Source organism: Panthera tigris, chromosome C1 (genome assembly GCF_018350195.1).
Source record: "Panthera tigris isolate Pti1 chromosome C1, P.tigris_Pti1_mat1.1, whole genome shotgun sequence".
Classification (NCBI taxonomy): Eukaryota; Metazoa; Chordata; class Mammalia; order Carnivora; family Felidae; genus Panthera; species Panthera tigris.
Genome location: NC_056667.1, coordinates 9,639,740 through 9,661,477, shown reverse-complemented (window position 1 = coordinate 9,661,477; position 21,738 = coordinate 9,639,740). Strand labels below are relative to the sequence as shown.

The 21,738-nt window shown below is 42.3% G+C and overlaps 1 protein-coding gene across 8 annotated transcripts in view; it reads right to left on the bottom strand.

Moving 5' to 3' along the window:
• PRDM2 (PR/SET domain 2) overlaps positions 1 to 21,043 on the bottom strand; it is a 125,143-nt gene extending 104,100 nt beyond the window's left edge. For 2 of the 8 annotated variants that reach the window (XM_042996074.1, XM_042996075.1), the window contains exons 1-2: positions 17,834 to 18,827; positions 4,245 to 4,318 (exon numbers count right to left, since the gene is read on the bottom strand). In XM_042996074.1, coding sequence (XP_042852008.1) covers positions 4,245 to 4,253 — 9 coding nt within the window. In that variant the 5' untranslated portion in view covers positions 4,254 to 4,318; positions 17,834 to 18,827. Of the gene's footprint in view, positions 1 to 2,831; positions 2,967 to 4,244; positions 4,319 to 17,833; positions 18,850 to 19,000; positions 19,042 to 21,026 lie in introns of those variants that run through there. The other 6 variants (XM_042996079.1, XM_042996077.1, XM_042996076.1 and 3 more) reach the window with 6 other exon arrangements.
• Positions 21,044 to 21,738: the final 695 nt, after the last annotated feature.

Here is a 21,738-nt window from a genome sequence, read left to right as displayed (position 1 = left end):
TCTCCATCACACCGCCTTGTTTCGCCGTCCTCACGGCACTTCTTGCTATCTAAAATGGTCTCGTCTTCCGCTTTTCAACTCTCTCTGAGTAGGTAAGCAGCAGAGCAGAGCCCTGGCCTATCTAGTTCACTGTGGAACCCACAACATCCAGGGGTGCCGTCCAGTCCATCAACGGCAGGATGAATGAGGGAGCAAGTGAACACCCGGAACAGAGAAGAGAATGGAACCGGGGACTGCTTATCCCAGTGCTCAGGGTTGGATCTGCAGCATCCAGTGATTAAAAGCTTCTTTTGTTATTTCACTGTACAAAACTTTTATTTAAAGTCTGGAAGGCTAAGCTGCTAAAACTGTTTTGCTACTGGCAATAGCAGATCGGTCATCTGGATGTAGAAATGCTGCAATCATAAGCTGCTTTGTTGATAGAAAGTTTCAAGCGTTAGTAACAACCTGAGTTACGCAAAGATTCAAAAAACAAAAAAAAACCACCTACGTGTGATTCAATAAATCAGAAATCAAGGCAGCTGCGTTACCTCATTAGGGCTAAAACTTACACAATGCCCCGTGTCAATTAGATCTCAATAAAGCTGGGGAAACAAATCACCGAGGCTATACCCAAGGTGCCACAGTTCTCCTCTCTTCCCCGCGGGATTGTACTGCCCCCCAGCCAGCCCCTAATACCAGAGTTTTAAGTCAGATGTGGCCATATGACTGACTTTGGCTAATCAGATGTGAGTAGAAGTGATGTACATTGAGACAAAGCCTTCATCATCTCTGGTTCTTGAGCAACTCCAAAGGCAGATCCACACAGGATGTGTAGCAAGAACAAGAAATAAACAAATGTTGTATTAAGCCCCTGAGATTTTGGAGCTGCTTTTTGTTAGCACAGCATAACAGAGCTTATCCTGACTAATAACGGCAGTATAAAATGGTGACCTAGAACCTTAGCTTTGGAATTTGACGAGTGACGGTGTGAATCAGAGCTCTATCACTTACTGTTTGAGTGGCCACGGGCAAACCACGGCCACCTCTCTGGGCTTTAACTGCCTTCGTCCATAAACTTGTTATACTACCTACACTTCATAGAGTGGATGCAAAGACTCAATTAGTGAGAAAGTACATATGCAATATTTAATGGAGTGCCTGGCCTGTTGGTTAAGCACTCAGTAGACAGGAAGTGGTATTAAACTCTAGCATACCTATTTTAAGCTACTATAAGCATATTCACATTATGGAACTTTGCTCACCTTTGATATTCTATAAAGTAAAGCATTCTAAACTCTTTGTTCAACGAGAAAGTAATTTTTAAAGTTTTGGACGCTCCTAGATAAGTCTATGGGGGAAAAAAGAAAGAAAATAGTGGAACATCTCAAAAGTTAAATATTGGGATGGGTGTAGAATGTTAATGAAGTAAAGGACACCAGTGATTTAAAATGGGAGAGAAACGAAACTGGGAGAAGGAAGTCGGGAAGCAGAATGGCTCTCCTCTTGTCTGCCAACCAGCCTGGACTGAGTTGGAACAAAGGCTCACGGGCAACACGAGTGGAGTTCCGAGTTGGGAAGATAAAAGAAGGGCTAAGTGTTGAATGGAGAACAAACTGGAAGAGAAAGAAGGACAAAGAACATGTGGATCTGGAGGCTTTGTGCAGCCCAGGGCTAGGGTCAGAGAGAGAGCCTGGTGAGCTACCACACCAGGAACGACTTGGAACACACTGGTAAGACTGAGCAGTTCAGAATGTTGATCCAATAGTTAGTGTTTAATATACCGTGAGACTCTGGAGTCTGTTGTTTCTTCTAAAGGACTCATTTACAAACAGTACGGTCTGCTCACTCAGAGGATCCTTCAGTCCCTAAAACTCAACCAGCAAACACATGAATGAATGATACAGTACTACTCTCTTTGAGACCATTCCCACTATAAGAGATTGCTCTGACTGCTAAAGTTCATCTAAGCAAAGCTGCTTGGTACCTACAGGGAATAATCTCAGCGTAACATCACCATTAAGATTTTAATTAAAAGTCAATCTGGTTCAGGGGCGCCTGCCTGGCTCAGTTGGTGGAGCATGCAGCTCTTGATCTCAGGGTCACGAGTTCGAGCCCCACGCTTGGTACAGAGATTACTTAAATAAATAAACTAAAAAGAAAAAGAAAAAAATCAATCTGATTCAAGTTAAAACTTTAATATCTGAATTTTTGTGTAGTTACTTCCAAGTTTCTCAAGCACTGATTGCTCATTTTCACTGGCTGAAAAGGGGAAAATAAATATAAGAGGGAAAAATATAAAATGTCCTGAAACAATCCTTAACTTTTAAAAATTACTGAGACAACTGCTGAAAAACACTCAGAGATTTTATGCCATGACATAATCATCAGGTCTAAATATCATGCAACTGATATTCCTCAGATAATGAAAATATAACTAAAGATGCTGAAAATTTTACTCCTAAAAAGTGGACAACTTTTATACTCCAAATGAAAGTTTCATTACTACCAGACCACGTAAATTACATCCAAATCAGAAATGTGCTAACCATTAGAAACATAAGAGGACACTTTTCCCCTGATATTTGGCATTTGGCATCAAAGGCAGTCTTCTGCAGATCTGATATTAAAACTTGTCAAAAACAAAATGAAACTGTAAAAGAGCCAAAAAAGAAATGGCTATCGCTACAACTCTTGTGAATGGCATGTGGACTTTCTCCACACACAAGGTCGCGTGATGTAAGGGGAGCCACAGAGTGAAAAGTATGAGGTGTCCAACAGGTCGAAACACGTTAGAAATAAAATATTAGTAGCCTGATATGGTGTAAGAATTAATGCGTTATTAAGCCTACCGGTAGAGCTGTAGCCACCTGAAAATAACCGGCTGCTGATTAGCAACACAACAAAAGCAATGTCAACATTTGGATTCCACTGTGGAAGCACTCGCAATCGTTCTAATCCAGAATCAAGACTCCTAACGACAGTTCCTAGGCAGGAGAAAAGCAAGTTGCTTTGGGTGACCAAGTTCACATACAGAATCAGTCTTAAGACAGAAAAAGAAATGAAATCTAGGACATATATGTGCACATAACTTTGAGGAACAATGACTAGGGCAATCCACTGTTCTCTTTTCCCCTCCCCCATCTGACCATTTCAAAACTAATTTGGCTTCAAAAGCATGTCAGTAAATCTGCAAGTTGTAAAATAATAGGAACCATGTGCCCCATGTGTTCGCCAGATTCATTTTTTATGATGTATGGTCCTCCGCATTAAAATAAACATATTTTTGATAAAGAAAAGTAATGAAACAAAATCAAAAGAATCCATTCCAAAAAAGTCACATCTCTCAATGCAACCCGGGACTGAACTTTACAAAATGCAGCCCACCCCAATAAAAGTGGGACTCCAGTTAGAAGCACCTGTGAATGATGAAAAGGTGTCCAAAATCTCAGATTGTGAGGGATACAAAATGTTTTCAAGTCTGGTAGTTTTAAGCTCAACACTACTAATTAGACTTCACATTTTCAAGTTTGTCTTTCATATTTTTTAAATGTTTATGAAGATCTCAAGAGAGTGTCTCTAACACCCATGAATTTCTGTTAACTACAAGTAAAATGGTAATAAACCAGAAAATAAGAATCCTCGTTTAGAATACATTAAGTCCATATAACTGGTTTTACTTATCAGAACAGCCCTGAGGCTCCAGAAATCTCCACAGCAGAATTGTTTGATCCCCAGGTAGCTCCACACCCTCTTCCGCTAAGAAACACATCTTACATTTCAATATCTGCCTTCTTGTTTGTATTCTATTAACAGGGTTTTCAAGGACAGAGTGCTTATAAAGTCTCCCACTTGATCAGTTTCAGCTTCTAAAAATAAATTTCAATCTTCCTTTTCAACCAATGGATAATTTACAAAATAAAAAAAATATTAAAAATGAAAGCTTAATAAGCTTCAAAACAAAACCAAAAAATGAACACTACAACGTGGCAGGGGAAAGGTAAAAACAGAAAGTCTGAACTAAGGTCTCCAAGACTCCGTCCCCTGAGCAGGCTTCCTCAGAAAGGCCAAGCCACGCCCAAACAGAGCACAGGCCACTCCACGAACAAATGCACACTATGAAAGCAATGAGCTAGTTAATGGTCGGAAGAAACAGAAAAGAAAATCAGGGGAAAATGAATGTGTGTGTTTTGGTCTTTCAAAAATCAAGAACTGGTCTAGCATCTAGGTAATGTATTTGTATAAATTCTTATTTTTAAACTCACCTGATTCATTTTCAATTCCTGTTGTGTTCTGAAAAGTTACACACAACAAAGAAACTTCTTTGATTACATGAGCCCTAAAAAGAAAAACAGACAATTGTAATATGTACCTGCCTACACATTTACAGTGATTTCAAACCACATACAGAACTGTAGAGTTTGCTCAAAGGGCTATTCATAAAGCAACTCCATGCCAGGTCAACTTCAATCTATGCTGAGAGCTTACTTTGCAGATTTATTATCTACAATAAAATAGATTTCTTACTAATCTTTACTAGGCCCTCATTGTACTCTACAATTGAAAGCAGACTCATTAGAATGACATCAAATTTTTGCTGTGAAATTGCATCATTCCTAAGAAGAAACAGATTAGCTCTGTTAATAGAAACACAAAGCACTGCTGAGTAATTTATTATGCAATGTAAATGTTTTTCTTTTACTTATATCAATACTGTGTTGAATGCAAACACAATTAGACCCTTTACATTATTTAGTTTTTCAAGTTCCTGAAGTACAGAGGTGAATTTACTAACATTTCCATGGGGAGTTCTCTTTGGGGAATAAAACAAAAACCGTGTAGTAAAATACAAATGTTTTCATAAAAACTGTTTGGAAAGAACTGCAATATTCCTTTATTTATTCGTATATTCACAGTACACTAAAACGATACGACAAAATCATTTCTTGTAAATGCATGTGACATACTTGTTTCTAAATGACGATCTACGAAGACAGTCCTCTCTGCCACGTACATCCTAGGAGGCACTGGAAGTCACTCACAATAAATGAGAGCCGTGCTGCTTTAAGTAGCACTTCCACAGAAACGTTCTAAATGTTTCTGGCAGGTACAGGCACACATACCATCAGTCATAGGTCCATTTTTTCATGAACTTGCTTTAATAAATTATCCTTCCTTCCTAGATCCACAAGACTCCACTCACATTGTAGAACTTTATGTTCTAATTGTTAATAAACCAAGGAACGTGGGACATTTTTCATCTCAGAATATGCTGCCTGCCCGCTATCATAAAAAACAGCGCTTTGACATTTTGTCCCAGTTCATTAATATGAAGATTTCGGGTTTTTATTTCCCCTTGAGCTACTTCACCACACTCACCTTGATCAGCTTTAACAATCAAAGGTACTGTATTTAAGTTAGGGCCTGGTCATCTGAACTAGTTTTTATTCACAAATGGCACAGGGAAATGTATTCTGTAACTTGCATCTTGTTAGAGAGCTCAGTCCTAGCCCAACCAATATAAACTCTTAATGAGGAAATACTCAGAGAATATGATCTCAGGTAACTGGAGGTTAGCCCATGAGGTCCATTCCTTTAAATTTTAATATCGAGCATCTTTCTCATATATATTTACCATGTCTTTCTGTAGTATACATCTCCCATTGAACATAATCGATCCTTTTCTATGAGACTTGGAATCATTATAAAGTTCAAAGTGTATTTGGGTGTCAAACGGTGATGAGGTTAGTGGCCCGAGGTGTGCGTCCCTCAACCCCCTCTGTCACCAATGCCTACTGAATGTCACACAGTCCACTAGGAGGGCCATGAGGGACACCCTGGCACCCAGAAGTGAATAAAATATCAGTGGTTTCACCTGCCCTCTTACGAAGCTTTTATGGATGGATTTCGTAACATCGGCCATAGGGAGCTCTCTTTAAGGAACCAAAAAAAAAAAAAAAAAAAAAGCAGTAAATGCCAGTACTGTAATGAAAGATCTTTTGGAAAGAGCTATGATGCTTTACCATTTCCTTCAGGTGGTCTTGTCCTTCCCATGAGAATCTTCGGTATCATCATCGTAACTATCACTTATGATGCTCCTCCAAAGACCAGCAGGCACTGTGCTATGGTCATGTAAATCAGTCCAGCTGATTTTTACAAAGATAAGTACTAGCACCCTCAACAAACAAGTTCAAGGAGGTTGGATAACTCAGCCATAACTGAGTCTCATAACTGGTTTCTAATATTGCTTCTTCTTAAAAAAATTGTTTACCTGTTTATTCTGGGGGGCAGGGGGGAGAATCCCAAGCAGGCTCCGTTCTATAAGGACAGAGCACAACTTGGGGCTCAATCTCATGAACGATGAGATCACGACACGACCTGATATCAAGAGTTGGACGCTTAACCGACTGAGCCACCCAGGTGCCCTTCTGCTCTTGCTTCTTAACCACACTTCACCAACTTTTACTCCCATCTCACCGTAACTCCTACTATCTCTGTGTCAACCACTGTTTTCAGCAGTAAGCAGAAAATCCCTGCCTCTGGGGAAAGGGACCCGCAGACCCGCAACAAAAAAAAAATCAGTAAAATGTGCAGTAGATGAGATAATGAAAGTGCTTTAGGGAAAAATGAAGAGGTGGTAGGGAGAAGGAGGTAGGAATTACCATCTCTGTCTCTATGCCTGTGAAACCAAGAGTAAGTATGGTCAGAAAAGGCCACTGTAAGAAAAGGACATCTGCATAAAAGCCGGAAGAAGAGCTATGGGCCAGGACGCTATGGGAACATGAAGTGAGAAACCCCATTCGGCAGCATGCCCATGCCCAGGTGTTTCAGGGAGGGCAAGGATGGAGACAGGGAAAGTGTAGGAGGGGATTCAGAAAGGCAGGGAAGGCAGATAAAGTATGGGTTTAGCAAGGTAAGCACTGTTCACCAGAATGGCTGGAGCTTTTCCATCCAGGGATAGAAAGCCGTTGGGAGGCTCAAGGTGGCCGACCTCATGTGACTTAGGTTTAAAAAGAGATTGTAAGGGAAGAGGGTGGAGGCAGGCAGATCTCTCAGGAGGCTAATGGCCCAATCTAGGCAAGAGATGATGCTGGCTTGGCCCGCACAGAAGAGATGTGAGAAGTAATCAGATCCTGGATATATTTTTAAAACAGAGCCCCCAAGATTTGCTGCCACCGGAGATATCAGGTATGAAAGAAGAGGAAGTCAGGGATGACACCAAGATTTTTATCCTAAGGACAAGGAAGGCAGGAGCTGCCATTTTCTGTCATCGAAGGAGATGCTGCCTCCTCCTTGCCTTGCTTTCCATCTGCTTTTCCTTGCTTTTTTCCTCTTCACTTAACATTTTCTTCCTTTCCTTTCCCTCCCCTTTTGTAGTTGCTGGTTCACAGGCACAAATAACTGAGATACTATGGCCTCTAATCCCAAAGAACTCAAATACTTAAGTATTCAGAACGTTTCAGTCTTTCATTTGTTTCTCAATGAATCTCACTTTCTCTTAATAAAAAGTTACAACATAATTCAGGTTGCTAAATGATTAATAAGCTTCTCTCTGACTTTCCACACTATCTGTTCCTTCCTTGTCCTAATAGGAAGCCGCTCATCATTTCTTTCCAGAGAAAAGGATCGTAACATCTTTTTTTTTTTTTTTTAAGAGTTCACTTATATACATGCATGCTTGGACCCTCCTCTCCATCACTTCTAATCCCAATTGCCAAAAACCAGAGTCTCATTTTTTTTCTCTCTTAACTCACGACATCGTCAATTATATATCTAAAATATTTTACGTGAAAAGCATTGCAAATCCGACACTGACTTCTCAAATGATACTTTAAAAATTAAATCTTTTACTAAATTATACTGAAAACAAGGGATGTTAAACACAAGAACTGAGAATTTGGCAGTGGCTCTCAATAGAAGACCATTGCATTTTGGACTGGGCAACTAATCCTTGTCTGTCCCTTCTATCATGGCCATGGCCTTGTCTGTCCCTTCTATCGTGGCCATGGCCTTGTCTGTCCCTTCTATCATGGCCATGGCCATGCCTGCACAATCAATGCCGGCAGTGCCTCTGACTGTTTTGAAAATCACAAACACCTACACACCCCAAATAACCTCCTAGCTGAGAACCTCTGAACTGTAATAATCATGTAACTAGCTGCAATATGACAATATGTTTAAAAGCAACTGCAGACTCTGAAAGTTGTTACTGAAGTAACTTTAGATTCCTCCAGCATGCAAAACCCCTGTGGAAGCGTCCTGGCAATCCTACATATTTTCATATTCAGTGCTGACTTCAACAGCATTATTTTCACATACCCACTTAACTAACACAGAATCTCAAGGTCAAAGTTTTATCATATGTACAAACTTGAACCAACAATCCTATCAGTGCAGTGGCAGAGAAAAATCTTTCCATCCCTATCACTGAAACTTACTAATTCTATCAAGTTAGGGGGGAAAAAAAATAGCTAAACAGTTAAGTGCCTCTGGTTTTCCAATGGTAAATATTGAAAATCTTAAAATCACGAGGATTTCTCCTACCCTGGCTTATGCCTTAGTTTCTTTTTTGGATTTCTGTACCTGACCAAACCTCCTTGAATTCCAGCTTGCTGACATTTATCAGATAAAGTACATGAGGCAGATACACAGACTAAGAGTATGGAAATCTTTATCATCAACTGTACTTTACTAATAGCATACATTCTTAGAAAAATAAGAGCTTGATCTTGATTTTACATATCCATGGCTTTAATAATATACACGTACTTAACTTTTCAAGGTATTGCTTCCAAATTCTAGGGCAAATCATCCTCACAAGTATTTAATTTAATATTACAGAGATGACTTGATTATACATGATCAGTATCAACGCAGCAACAATAAAATAATTAGGGTCTTTATTCCAACAATGGTCCCTTGAAGTGGCAAGACAACGTCAAGAACTGTAAGCTGCTGTCTTCTGACATGGAGGCCAGAGACCAGAAAAGGGACCCCCGTCCCTGGGTCAGACCAGCCCGGCAGCCCCACCGGGGCACACCACCATCACCCATCACCCATCCTCAGAGATAAGGCAGATTAAACTGAAGACAAACACAAAGTAACATGAATGCAACACACAGAACAGGTTAAACAGTCACATCTACCCTTTGTAGACCCGTCCATCTACAAAACTACATGAGGCAAAGTAAAAGCAACAGCAGATTCTTTACGATTAGTCTAAATCTGAGAAGGAAGGGGGAGAATTAGGAAGATAATTATTTGATCTGATTTGCATATTCACCTTTTAGTCACTGATGTTATTTTACAACTATTCTCTCGGGTCATTTTAGATCTTTTGGAGCTATCTGGAAAATAATTAATTAAATTTGCAACAAAGTCATTAATATTATAATTATTTTAAGTTATAAAAAAATGCATATTGTAACATCAAGACTCAGAAGAAACTAACTTTTAAGGCTCAGGAAGCAACATAGAGCTTATAGACAAATACTAAAAGAAAAATAAAAAGCCAGTCTGGTATATCAAAATGCAAAAGATCATAAATGCCCTAAAAATGTGGGCTAGATGCAAAGAAAAGTTTTAAAAATACCAATCTGTGGGGCGCCTGGGTGGCTCAGTCGGTTAAGCATCTGACTTCGGCTCAGGTCATGATCTCATGGTCCGTGAGTTTGAGCCCCGCATCGGGCTCTGTGCTGACAGCTCAGAGCCCGGAGCCTATTTCGGATTCTGTGTCTCCCTCTCTCTCTGACCCTCCCCCGTTCATGCTCTGTCTCTCTCTGTCTCAAAAATGAATAAAAGTTAAAAAAAAAAATTTAAAAATACCAATTTGTGAAAGAAGTCTTAGAAAGTTTATGGCCTATATAAGATAAAAATATATATATATTCTAAACTAATCACAGCATAAAGTAGATCTTTCATGGTAAGTATCATTGTAGCAAATACAGAGATGATTCAGCTTTTAGTGGAGTAGATTTACAGTGTTTAACACTGATTTTAGCTTACTCTGACCAGAGGATTCTTGAAATCCAGAAACTTCTAGAAAAAACAGTAAAAATATCTAAACTATGCCGACTTCTCAAAAGCAGTTTTCATTAATTTACAAACACAGCTAGCATATTTGACATTCAAAACTACCACTCCTAATTCCTACCAGAAGAATGGAATCACCAAGTTACAACCTATAAACTCTAGGTATCAATAACGAAAACAGTTGGCACTTATTCAGATTAAGCAAAAACACGTAATTCATAAATACTGAATCTGCCCAGGAATTTGTCAAATAACAAACACAATTTCACAAGAATAATCATCTAGAACATCTAGTTTCACACTAAAAAACATACTCCCAACTCCCCTCATAAAAAGCAGATTCTATTACCATATTAAATCAGCCAAAGTGAAAAATCAAACCAGATATGTTTATCATTTTAAGAATAAAGAGGTCACGTGCACCCGTTGTGTGGGTAAAGGGAAAGAGACCCAGAACACGGCAAAGATTCGGCCAGTGTGACCTCTTGCTTCTTGACACCCCACCCTCCCGCCTCTCTCCCCATCTAGAACGATTTCTACCCAAGGCAAAAAGGCAATCATGCAACACACTATATCACACAGGAATTTCTCTGCCTGAAAAGTAAACGAGATTTGAATAGAACGCTCACAAATAAATCTGTACTTTCTCCTACTTCAATGAAGCGATTTCCCGAACGAGGCCTAGAAGACTATGGACAAAAATACCCCAGGGCCTGATCTTCCAAATTCTTGGAGCAAGGTGTCCTGACACAAACCTAAACAGGGAAGCAGAGTGCAGCGAATCTACTCCTGGTGGGAGAATCTGATCCTGACAACACGGTTTCCACAAGAAGGAAGGGAAAAAACAGAAAGTCTGTCGTTCTGAATGGCTTCAGAGCTGCAGAAATCAATGAGAAAATGAGGTTGATTAGAGCTTTTGTTTGAAATATGTAAGTTAACACCACGGAAGAATGTTAAGAGATCTGTGGATGTGCAAGGAAAGTACTATAAAGCTGAATTTAGATTATGGCACCCTGGGGGTTTTTTCCTCCCTTAGAATATCTCTACAGGAAAAAAAAAAAAAAAAGAGAGAGATTCAAGAAAACTTTTTCATAAAATATTGCCTCAAGCACCCATTAATGAAGAGCTAGCTTAGCTCTCATAAACGTATAGCAAATGCTGATTATCGCTTACATGGTTTATGTCATGGGCAGCTACTAACAAATGCTCTCCTTTCTTTTGATTACATTTATACACCCATGTCATCATATTACACCACAAATTTCAGGTTTTGTTTAGCGTTTCTACAATAATACCCTCTAACGCCACAATTTAAAATACCCAGTTTCTCTACAGAAATTAAAACATATTATGCCCACTTTAACATGTTCCTCTGATATCCTTCCTCAAGGCACTAAAAACTAAAGAATCCCTGTCCATTTTCCCAGATGAACTAACTCCATCAATTTAAAATATGCTTGAATTGGGGCGCCTGGGTGGCTCAGTCGGTTGAGCGGCCGACTTCGGCTCAGGTCATGATCTCGCGGTCCGTGGGTTCGAGCCTCACATCGTGCTCTGTGCTGACAGCTCAGAGCCTGGAGCCTGTTTCAGATTCTGTGTCTCCCTCTCCCTGACCCTCCCCCATTCATGCTCTGTCTCTCTCTGTCTCAAAAATAAATAAACGTTAAAAAAAAATTTTTTTTAATAAATAAATAAATAAAATAAAATAAAATAAAATATGCTTGAATTAAAAAGTTACTTTCCTTTCCTGATTTTCAAGGCTACCTGACAAGAAGTCTAGATGTAAAACTCCACCTGGGGAGACGGGTGGGTAAGAACACAAATGCCAGCCCCCAGCTCTGTAACACAGCTGGGCTCCCATCTCTCCTAGAAGTTCAGCTTAACCAAATGCTGGCTGTACATTCTGCCAAACAGCATTCAATCCAAAGCAGTTTCTATAAAGTGACACTTTTCTGATACTTCCCTATGTTAGACATGCAAAACTTTTAAGTTATTTTCAAAGGAAAATTAAGTCAATTCTTCCCTAACACTTAAATGTCAAGCTTCCAACTCAAACACAAAATTTCTAAAGCAAGATGCCACATGGTAGTTCATTTCACAATCCCTAAAATACAAGGACTCCTCAGTTGACCCCTTTGAGTCAATGTTTTTCCACTGTCATTGCCAATACAGATGTTACTTCTGTGATTAAACACTTAAAACTGAGGGATCTTCAGGAACCCTACAAAATACTTCTCAATTTCCTGGAAAACGGAAGCAACCTTCTGCAACACGATGCTCTGGTCCTGGCACTCAAGTATTCATTTTCTCACGCAAGGACTCTCTAAGCAAGCGAACAGAATCACCTTACAAGTGGCTGCTGACAGCTTTTCTGGTTTTTCCCACACAATAAAATATGTAGGAAAACTCATCTTCCACAAGCTACACAGAAATGACAAGGCTTCCTGAATTCATCAGCGAAGAACCTAAAGTAAAATTGCAAGTTATCCCAGACAGACTGACAACTTCCACCGTATCTTGCTAAGATCCCGGACACGCTTTATGTCACTACAAGATTCAAGGTCTTCTCCCAAGAGTTTCTTAAGGTATTTATTATTTGGGGAGGGAGTGACTCACTCCACTTTAAATAAAGGCTGAGCTTTAGGGTCTCTCCTCTAAATATGCAAGTACTTCTGTTCTCAAGAGCGTTTTGAAAGAACAGCAACACCTACTGTCTGCAGGGCAATGTTTGTGAATTGCTCTGCAGTTTAAGTGGCCCTGGCACATACGTAAGTTTTTACTTTTTCAGGGAAAGCAGGATTCCAAATAAATCATCTGTAGTTCTCGTTTCAAGGTAAAGATATGTAACTCCCCCGCTTATGATAGAAAGAATGAAAGCCTATCTCCTGGTACTACGAGCAGTGGTAAACCAAAGAGCGCGACTCACGCGAGACCGTGTGCAGAAAGCACTAACAGATTAAATGGGAGAGTTCCGGAGGGGTGTGAGTCCCAGGTTAAATGTAAATTTGACCCTGTGGGTCAGGCTCCCCAGATGTCGTGTGACGAGTTATTATCCCACCCATCCTCCCTCTGGACCCACTCCAAAAGCCCGGGAGGTCTTTAAGGAAAGATGCAAGAGGAATTAAAGGCAGAGCCCGTGAACACGTGCACCCGGGAGACCAGGGCCAAGAGCCTGATTCCACGACTGTCTGTCAGGCAAGCAGCTTCCGCCACCTGGGGTGAGCAGCGTGGAGTCACCGGGAGTTTCTGACTGAGGAATGCTACACACAAAACCACGTCTAACAGTTCAGAAAGATTAAATGGGCAGGAAAGAGTGAGGTGGGGAGACGGCAGCCAGAAAGACTGGGACTGGGCAAGTCGGTTAAGAATCCAAGATGTTATGTGATGAAGGTCTGATATGACCAACGCCACACACAGGAAGAATAGACAAAACGTGTCTTCGAACTAAACAGGAAGTAAAAAGAGATGGTGAAGAGGAGTCCAGAATATGCAACGTGACTGAGCGGAAGAATGAACATATTTTTAAAGATAGAGCAGCCAGAGTAGGGATAGTATTTAAGTGGAAGGTGGTGAGCTCCATTTTAGACTTTGAGGAGAGGCCAGACATCCACACAGAAAGCTGCATCCATTAAATGAGGGGAAAAAGAGTCCCAGCACAGATTGCCTTCAAGTCTGGGGATGGCTGGGGATGGAGATCTAGAAGTCTTCAGCCACAAGGGGGTGCCTAGGGATTAAGGAAACTGACAAAGGAAAAAATACCCACAGAGAAGAGAAGACTAAGGATTTGGCTTTATGACAGCCATGGAAGGGACTAGAAAGAAACTTGCCCCCTCCACCACGTTCGGGGCGGGGGGTGAGGGGGGAGGCAAAAAGCTTAAGGACTCAGAGGTAACTCGGAAGGGTTTCTCTCAGCAATAATTTTGCCATGTTATCCCTCAAGACTTATTGCACTGAGAGAAGTAGCTAAGGAAAACGCTATTAATATTTTTGAAAAAACCTAAAGTAACTGAAATTGCTTTCATATTCTTCATCTATTCGCCTCAGAACATCCCAACGAAAGAAAGAAGTAATCACTGTCCCCACTTTACAGATAGGAAGAGGAGAGGATAACCGACCTGCCCCCCACCACTGCCAGAAATAACCCAGGCCCTGCGCTCAACCTGTGATACGGTTTATTCTGTGCATCCAGGCAGGGCTCAATTAAATTACTATGGGACCGCACGGATACGACGGTCCTCTCCCAAAACAGGTAAAACTGACTTGCTCAATGTCCTCTAACAAATGGTAAGACAGCTTCATAATTAAAAATCTAAATTTATCCCAAGAGCCCCCCTTCTTAAAATTCCTATTTTCAGATGTACGTTAAAACTAGGCCTTTCTGGATTATAGTGAATTCCCTAAAATAAGCCTCAGAGAAACGTTCAGAATGTCACATTTATACTGATACTACAAGTTACACTTGATTTATACTGTCTTAATAACCTCCTGGGCAATGCACAGGATTCACACCGAAGTATGTAAGGGTTTGGTGAACCTCCAATTTCTTTTCAAATTTTAATAGCATCATTCAAATTACTTGAAAATGCCATGGAGTTTTCCCACCAGAGTTTCACGTAGTCTTAGTGGAACTACTTACACGCGCACGGAAAAGCTGTAGGTTTTACCAATTCCCAGACAAGCTGCCCACAATAATCAAACTAACAGTTGCACTGAGCTTTACATATTTCAGGCAAGCTGTGCCAAGAAGCAATTTAGCTCTTTCAAAGCAAAGCCTATCGTACAATTTAGTGCAAGAGCTCCAAAATATTCTTTTCACCAAAATGGCTGGCAAATATGTAAGTAATTCAGTGAAACCTCCTTTACTGCATGTTCCAAAAAGACTAATAAATGAAACACAGCATAGGTATGACATGAACCGAGACTCTGAGAATAAACACTATACAGTACTGAGGAAAATACGATAAGCTATTTCACTCCAAATGAACCAGATTTACCACGTACAATAACTAATTCACAGTTCAGGGAAGTGGGGTGAGGAATGAAAGGCATTCTCTTTAAGAAAGCATACTTGAATGGCACATACATTCACTCCAGCGAAATTATGCAGATATTCCGTAATTGAGAAAACCACCCCATTACCAAATGTGGCCCAACAGGACATCCCTTTTTTTTTACGTTTTCCTTATCACTAAGCTCTAGCTAATTATTTATGCCACGATAAAAACTCAATCTATTCTGTTCCTCCAAAGACTGCAAGTGTAGATTTGATAACCTATACTTTTTTTGCCCGGGGGTAGTTGCATTAATGATGCATGTATGCCATGAAGATCAATAGCTATCTTTAAATTATAAAGTAATAAGCTGAAGTTGGGTAAGCACTTCAAAAGTAAACTTTATTTCCTCAAGACAAACTTATCACTTTCAATGCATAACCTGAACTGGTTGGGGGCAGGGAAAGATCTTAGAAAAACTAGTCTGGCCGCCTACATCAATCTTCAAGGGGTTGCTTCACCCTCATTTTCTAGAAGACGGCTGTTTCTGTGCCATTCGGGAGAACAGGCAACAAGCTTACATTATTCACCACGCGTCAACTCTATACAAATTGATTTAAATCCGTAATAATTTAATCCACAGACCATGTCATGAAAACTCCTTCATACTCTCCAGGTTATCTCAAATTGCTTTATCTCTTGCCACAGAACTGCTGAAAAGTGTACGATTCGATAAAATCACAGGCACACACACAGGAAGGAACCTCCACGGGGGAGTAAGTCTATTCCCCAACTTCAAGGTGGGCTTCATGTAAACCGTAGTCTATTCTTCCGGTTCTCTGCCTAAAGCGATTCCATAAACTGCTTTAGTGGTTCAACCATCCCATCAGATGGGCCTTTCTTTAAGGCTGTGGTTGACAACTGGGTCCCCACCAAGGGACATCTGGCAACGTCTGGAGACTTCATCAGTCGTGTCGGCTGGAGGGAGCTGTCACCGGCATCTCACAGGTAGGAGCCAGGGAGGCTGCCAAACATCCTCCAATGTGCAGGACCGCCCCCAAAAGAAAAAATTATCCAGCCCCACTTGTCAATCGTGCCAAGGTTAAGAAATCCTGCTTTAACGGGACCTAAGTGATGCTTTTTCAGTAATGGGAGTCCGTAGCTTTCAGTCGCTCTAGGAAGATGATTTTAGCGGCTCTAATTATAAACTTCTCACTTCAAAAGGAGAGAGCCAGATCTCTAACCAAATGCTATGAGGAGTGACAGCGTAACTGACGGGCACCACGCAAACCACAGAGCACTGGCCACACGTCAGCGGTATCAGCAGTAATGACTGTCAGGTAATGTCCCCATCATCTGGAAACTCCCTGTATCTGCACATCGCCTCACAAGTTTGACAATTTTCCCCCACCGTCCACCTACTCCCCTTGCACTCCCCACTATGGAGTTTTCCCATGCAGCCCACAGGCTTTTTTCCCTGCCTGGGTATTAAAAATAGCATGAAAAGCAAGTTGGAAGACACAAAAATAGTAAATAACCTAAGGTGCTTTCCATCCCGGAAAGTCTATGATTTAACAGGACTTAAAAGGTTTGTAAATCAGAACTGGAACTTGAAAAGAGATCGGCAGCTTAAAGAAACAGTCCCATGAATAAATAAACATCTAACGTAAAATAATCATCAAAAGAATATGCGTGCATACATATATATGGAACTGCACAGACCCGACTCAGGGAGAGGAGAATAAAAGGAAGCTGAAATTGAGTGCTGCTTCCTATAACTGCATTGGCAGGAAAAATACCTATTTAGAGGCTAAAAAACAGAACTGACATCTTCACATACCTTAAAAGATTACAAAACTTCAAAATTCACAATGGGAAAACCTAAACAATCTTAATGAAAAGAGAATCTCAGGCTTTAGAAACCTTACTGATCAATACAGAATTGATAAATAAATTATGGCCCATCCATATATTACACAGCCATTAAAAATCACATTGAAGAATATTTAATGGCATGGATAGACGCTCACAATATAGTAAAGAGACAGGTTATGGATAATATACACAATCTGGTATCGATTCTGTATAAAATATAAAAGCAAATAAATACACACAAGAAATACACACATGCACAAGACAGACAAGGAGGAGGTCCGCCAAAATGTTAACGGTGGTTATCTGAAGAACAAGAAGATCAGAGCTGGTTTCTTTTCCTTCTTTGTGCCTTTCTCTATTTTCATATCATCCTACACTGAGAATCATTTGTTAGTTTTTTACTTACAAAGCGAATAGATTATCACAAATACAAATTTAAACCGTACTGTTTCAGGAACCGTCCACAAAATGAGAAAAAAACAAATCTGAATATGCCAACCTTTCAATTAAAGAAACCACCTTCAGAATCCACAAAAGCGAACTTTCACGGAGTTGTAATTATGTGTCTGGTATTCTTCTAAACACTTCGATGTATTAACTTATTTAAATCAAACCAAAAGAGATACGGGGGGAAAAAAAGAAGAGCCCTGGAATAACAGAGGCTGTGAACCATTTTAGTCCCCGTGTGAATTTCAATCTCGGCTTCTATAGATTGAAATGAGTGTTTAATCAGATGATCTTTAAAGGTCCTCTCAAGGCTACAATGAGATTCTACACGTGATGAATATGGTTGCACGTTTGTAAGGAAGCTTCTAGAGAATGATGGGGCAGCTGCATGCCATCTCAAACACAAAACCCTACTTAAAAAGAACATGATGATGCGTCTCAGTTCCTCCTCAGTATCTATCTGTACAACAAATTTCGTAACATGTTAGAAATAAATTCTAAAGCCTTACATTTTCCCAATACTTGGCCGTATCTGATCAGTTGCATATGAAGTCTGGTATGGTAGGTAAGAGAATCACGGAAAGGTTAGGTTTCTTGTTCAACGTTAGGGTTGTTTTTAACAATAAACCTGTAGTAAACAAAAACTTTATGAAATATATTAGTCGTGTTCTGGGTACAACCATTTTAGGGTCTGATTTAAGGGGCCTAAAGATCTACTGGAACTCACCAAAGGAATTCCACTTACGAAATAAAACCAAAACCTGAATACAACACGGAATGGAAAATGAGGGGCCGGCATGAATCTCCCTTCTCGGGGCGGGGGGATTTCGGCTGCGAGGTTGAAGGAATTTGGGCTTCCCGGGTAAATGCGGGTTGATTCCCCAAGCTCACCGCCCGACAAAAGGGGGCCAGTCGCCGTTCAGCGGTTCACTCGTGGGTCGGAAGGAACCACCGACATTTGGGAATACCCGTAACTGTTAGTTATACTTCGGGTCTCACTCGCCACCATCAAAAAATAGGTTCGTGGATATCTTTAGTAACAAAATTAATAATACATAAGTGCACGTCTGTTAAAAACAAAAACAAAACACCGGTGGGTCTAAGATAGGAATACTGAAGGGAGACAATTTGCAGGGTGAAACCACACAAAAACTATTTAGGAAACACAAAGACGCAAGACACAAAACAAATTAAGAATGCAAGTGTGAAAGGCACATTCGCCTTGAGCACAAAAGAGAAAAAGCAAAAAGCTGGCACGGCCCAGGGACCCCGCGTGCGCCTTCGCTGTCCGGGGCCGCGGGTCCCGGGTGGACTCGCAGCCGCCGCCCGGCCCCGCCGCCCACACGCGTCCCCCTCGCGGGGCGCGCGGCGATCCAACGGCCACAAAGCGAACCGCACAACTTCGCCGCCGCGGGCCCCAAGGCCGGCCCGGGGGCTCGGGCGCGGGAGGGAGGAAGCGGGGGAGCCCCGGGCAGGCCCGCCCCTGGTTCCGGGACCCCGCCGGCCCGGGACGCCCGGTCCTCCGTGGGGGCGCGTCCGCCGGCCCGCCCGGCCCTGCGCGCCCGGTCCCCGCGGGTCGCCCCCCGCCGCCGCCTCGCTCTTCGCGGGCAGGGACGGGCGTCCCGGCGTCGAGCCCGCCGCCGTCCCGGAAGCCGCCCGTCCCGGCCGCCCCTTACCTGCGCCCGCCGCGCCCCGCGCCTCAGAGCGCCGAGAGCCGCCGCCCGCGCCGCCGCCGCTGCCGCCGCTCCGCCCGCCCCGGCGTCCGCGGCCGCGCCGCCGCCATCTTGGCTCCGGTCGGAAGTGACGTCGGGCGGTGCCGGCCGCGGCCGCGAGAGCCCGCACCGCCCGCGCCGTCGCCGAGGGCCGCGACCCCCGGCCGCGCGGGCACCCACCCCGGGACGCACGCGCCCCGACGACCTCCGGCCGCCCCGACCCCGAGGCGCCGCCGCCCTTCGGTCTCGCGCTGGCCCGGTCGCCCTCGCAGGGACAGCGCGGACCCCACGGGCGGCGCCGCGCCTCGCCACGACCAGCCCGACCGCACCCGGGGGGGGCGGGAGGTAATTCTGCACGATTAAAAGTTACTACGGGAATCTATAACCTTTAATAAAAGGTGCGGGGAGGCGAAAAATGGGTTCATCACTGAGTTCCTGGCAAAGAAGCGTCGATCCCATTCTTCGCGCGTCTCGAAAGGACCAACCTTGCCTCACCCCAAAAGCTCAAGCTCCAAGGGGGCAGATGCACCTGGATTTAGCTGCTTATTCATTTGGAGCAAGTATTTATTGCCTGCCCACCATGTGCCTGGCACTGTTCTCGGTGTTGCAGCTACATCCGGCCCAGAACGTGACATTGGCCTTGTCCTGATGGATCTTATTATTTACAAATAGATGGGGTGGGTGGCTACGAATAAATGCTGTCATGGAGGCGGACTGGGTTGAGTCGGAGATGTTTAGCAGGTAGTTAGAAAGGAGTCTGGAGTCAGGGAGAGAAAATTGGGGGTTCTCAAATGTGGGTGGTATCTAAAGCCGTGAGCACTTCAAGATAAACTTACGCCCTGAGAATGAAATCGGGGAGAATTTAAAATGTAATGGGTAACATTAAGCCTCCGTGTTAAGGACCCACCAGAAAGAATAGACACTAAATTAGATGCAGGTGTGCAAGTCCACTTGGTTAACTGGGGTTTTAATCTTAAGAAAACCTGATGTATCTAACATACAGTATGTTATAATCTTACTGCAAAGGGATGATGTAGCCAATGACCTAGTCAGGCATAGTTAAAAAAAAATCAAGATAATCTCATCAGAATAAATTTCATCAAGGCCTTTGAAAGTGACAAGGTCAGTACAGAGCCTAGGGAAAAAAAGAAATCAAACCTCAAGCGTTTGCTTTTTTTCTGCTACCATTCCAGGGAAAGAGGTCCCAGATCTGGGAGATACTCCTATCTATGTATGTTACTAAAATAGCATACTCTGCTGTGGATCAAAGACGACATCAGACTTTCCATCCTTTACCTAAATCGATGCCTTGCAACATGATCCATACATTAAAATTATCTGGAGTATCTGCAAAACAGAGACGCCACCATTCCATCCACTGAAAACACTGACATACAGGGCACCTTAGACGGCTCAGTCTGTTAAGCATCTGACTTCAGCTCAGGTCACGATCTCACAGTTCATCAGTTCGAGCCCCACATTGGGGTCTGTGCTGAAAGCTTAGAGCCTGGAGCCTGCTTCAGATTGTGTATCTCCCTCTTTGCCCCTCCCCCACTCATGCTCTGTCTGTCTCTCTCTCTCTAAAATACACATAAAAATAAGAAAATAAGACACTGACACACAAATCAAAAAATTTAAAAGAAGAACTCTATGCCATCTGGCATTTAATAGAGTGCAAGGGAAGATGAAGGAGCATCAGGTTAGAAGGACCATGGTGACATATACTTGACATATACTAGAGACCATCATGCCAAGAGATGGTTGACCGAGTAGCCCGTGGTTGTCCTCCTGTCATTAAGATGACTGGGTGTATTAGTTCCCTGTGGCTCTTGTAACAAATTACCATAAGCTGTGTGGCTCTAAACACCAGAAATGGACTCTCTCTCAGTTCTAGAGGCCAAGAGTCCAGCATCTATATCAATGGACCAAAATTCAGGCATCAGGAGGGTCACACTCCCTCTGGAGGCTCTAGGGGAGAATCATTCCTTACCTCTTCCAGCTTCTGATGGCTGCCTGCATTCATAGGCTTGTGGTCACATCACTTTAGTCTTTAAGGCCAGCATCTTTAAATCTCCCTACTCCATCTCTGCATCACCTTCTCTGGGTGTGGTCAAATTTCCATTTGTGTCCCTTTTATGAAGATAGATGTGATTGCATTTAGGATCCACCCAGATAATCCAGGGTAGTCTCCCCATGTCAAAATCCTTCACTTAATCACCTCTGCAAAGGCCTCCTTCCATATGGGGATTAGGATGCGGACAAATCTTTGGGGACCATTATTTAGCCTGCCACACTTGGGTACATCCTCGGCTCTTCTAAATTACCCCCTAATCAGCCATTGCAAATTTTCCCCCTGTGTGCTTTTCTTGAACGGGCTTATATTTTCCAACCTGTGCCACTTCTCAGGATAAATAATGTGTATATGTTACCAACTTAACCCAAAAAAGACACTCTCTGTCGAAAGTACGATGTAATTTCATGAGTGTTTATTATCCGATATGCTAAGTATTACTCTTCTGCCTTGTTGAAAAGGTGAAATATATTGCTAAAGGGTGAGGGAAGGAAATTCAGACATTTTCACCACATCTCACGGGCAATTTCTATATTGGGACAGAAGTATAAAATGCACTCTTTGTCTTAAATCTATAACATGGCTGGAACTCCACTCTACACAGGTCCATCTAGTATACATCCTGGTACTT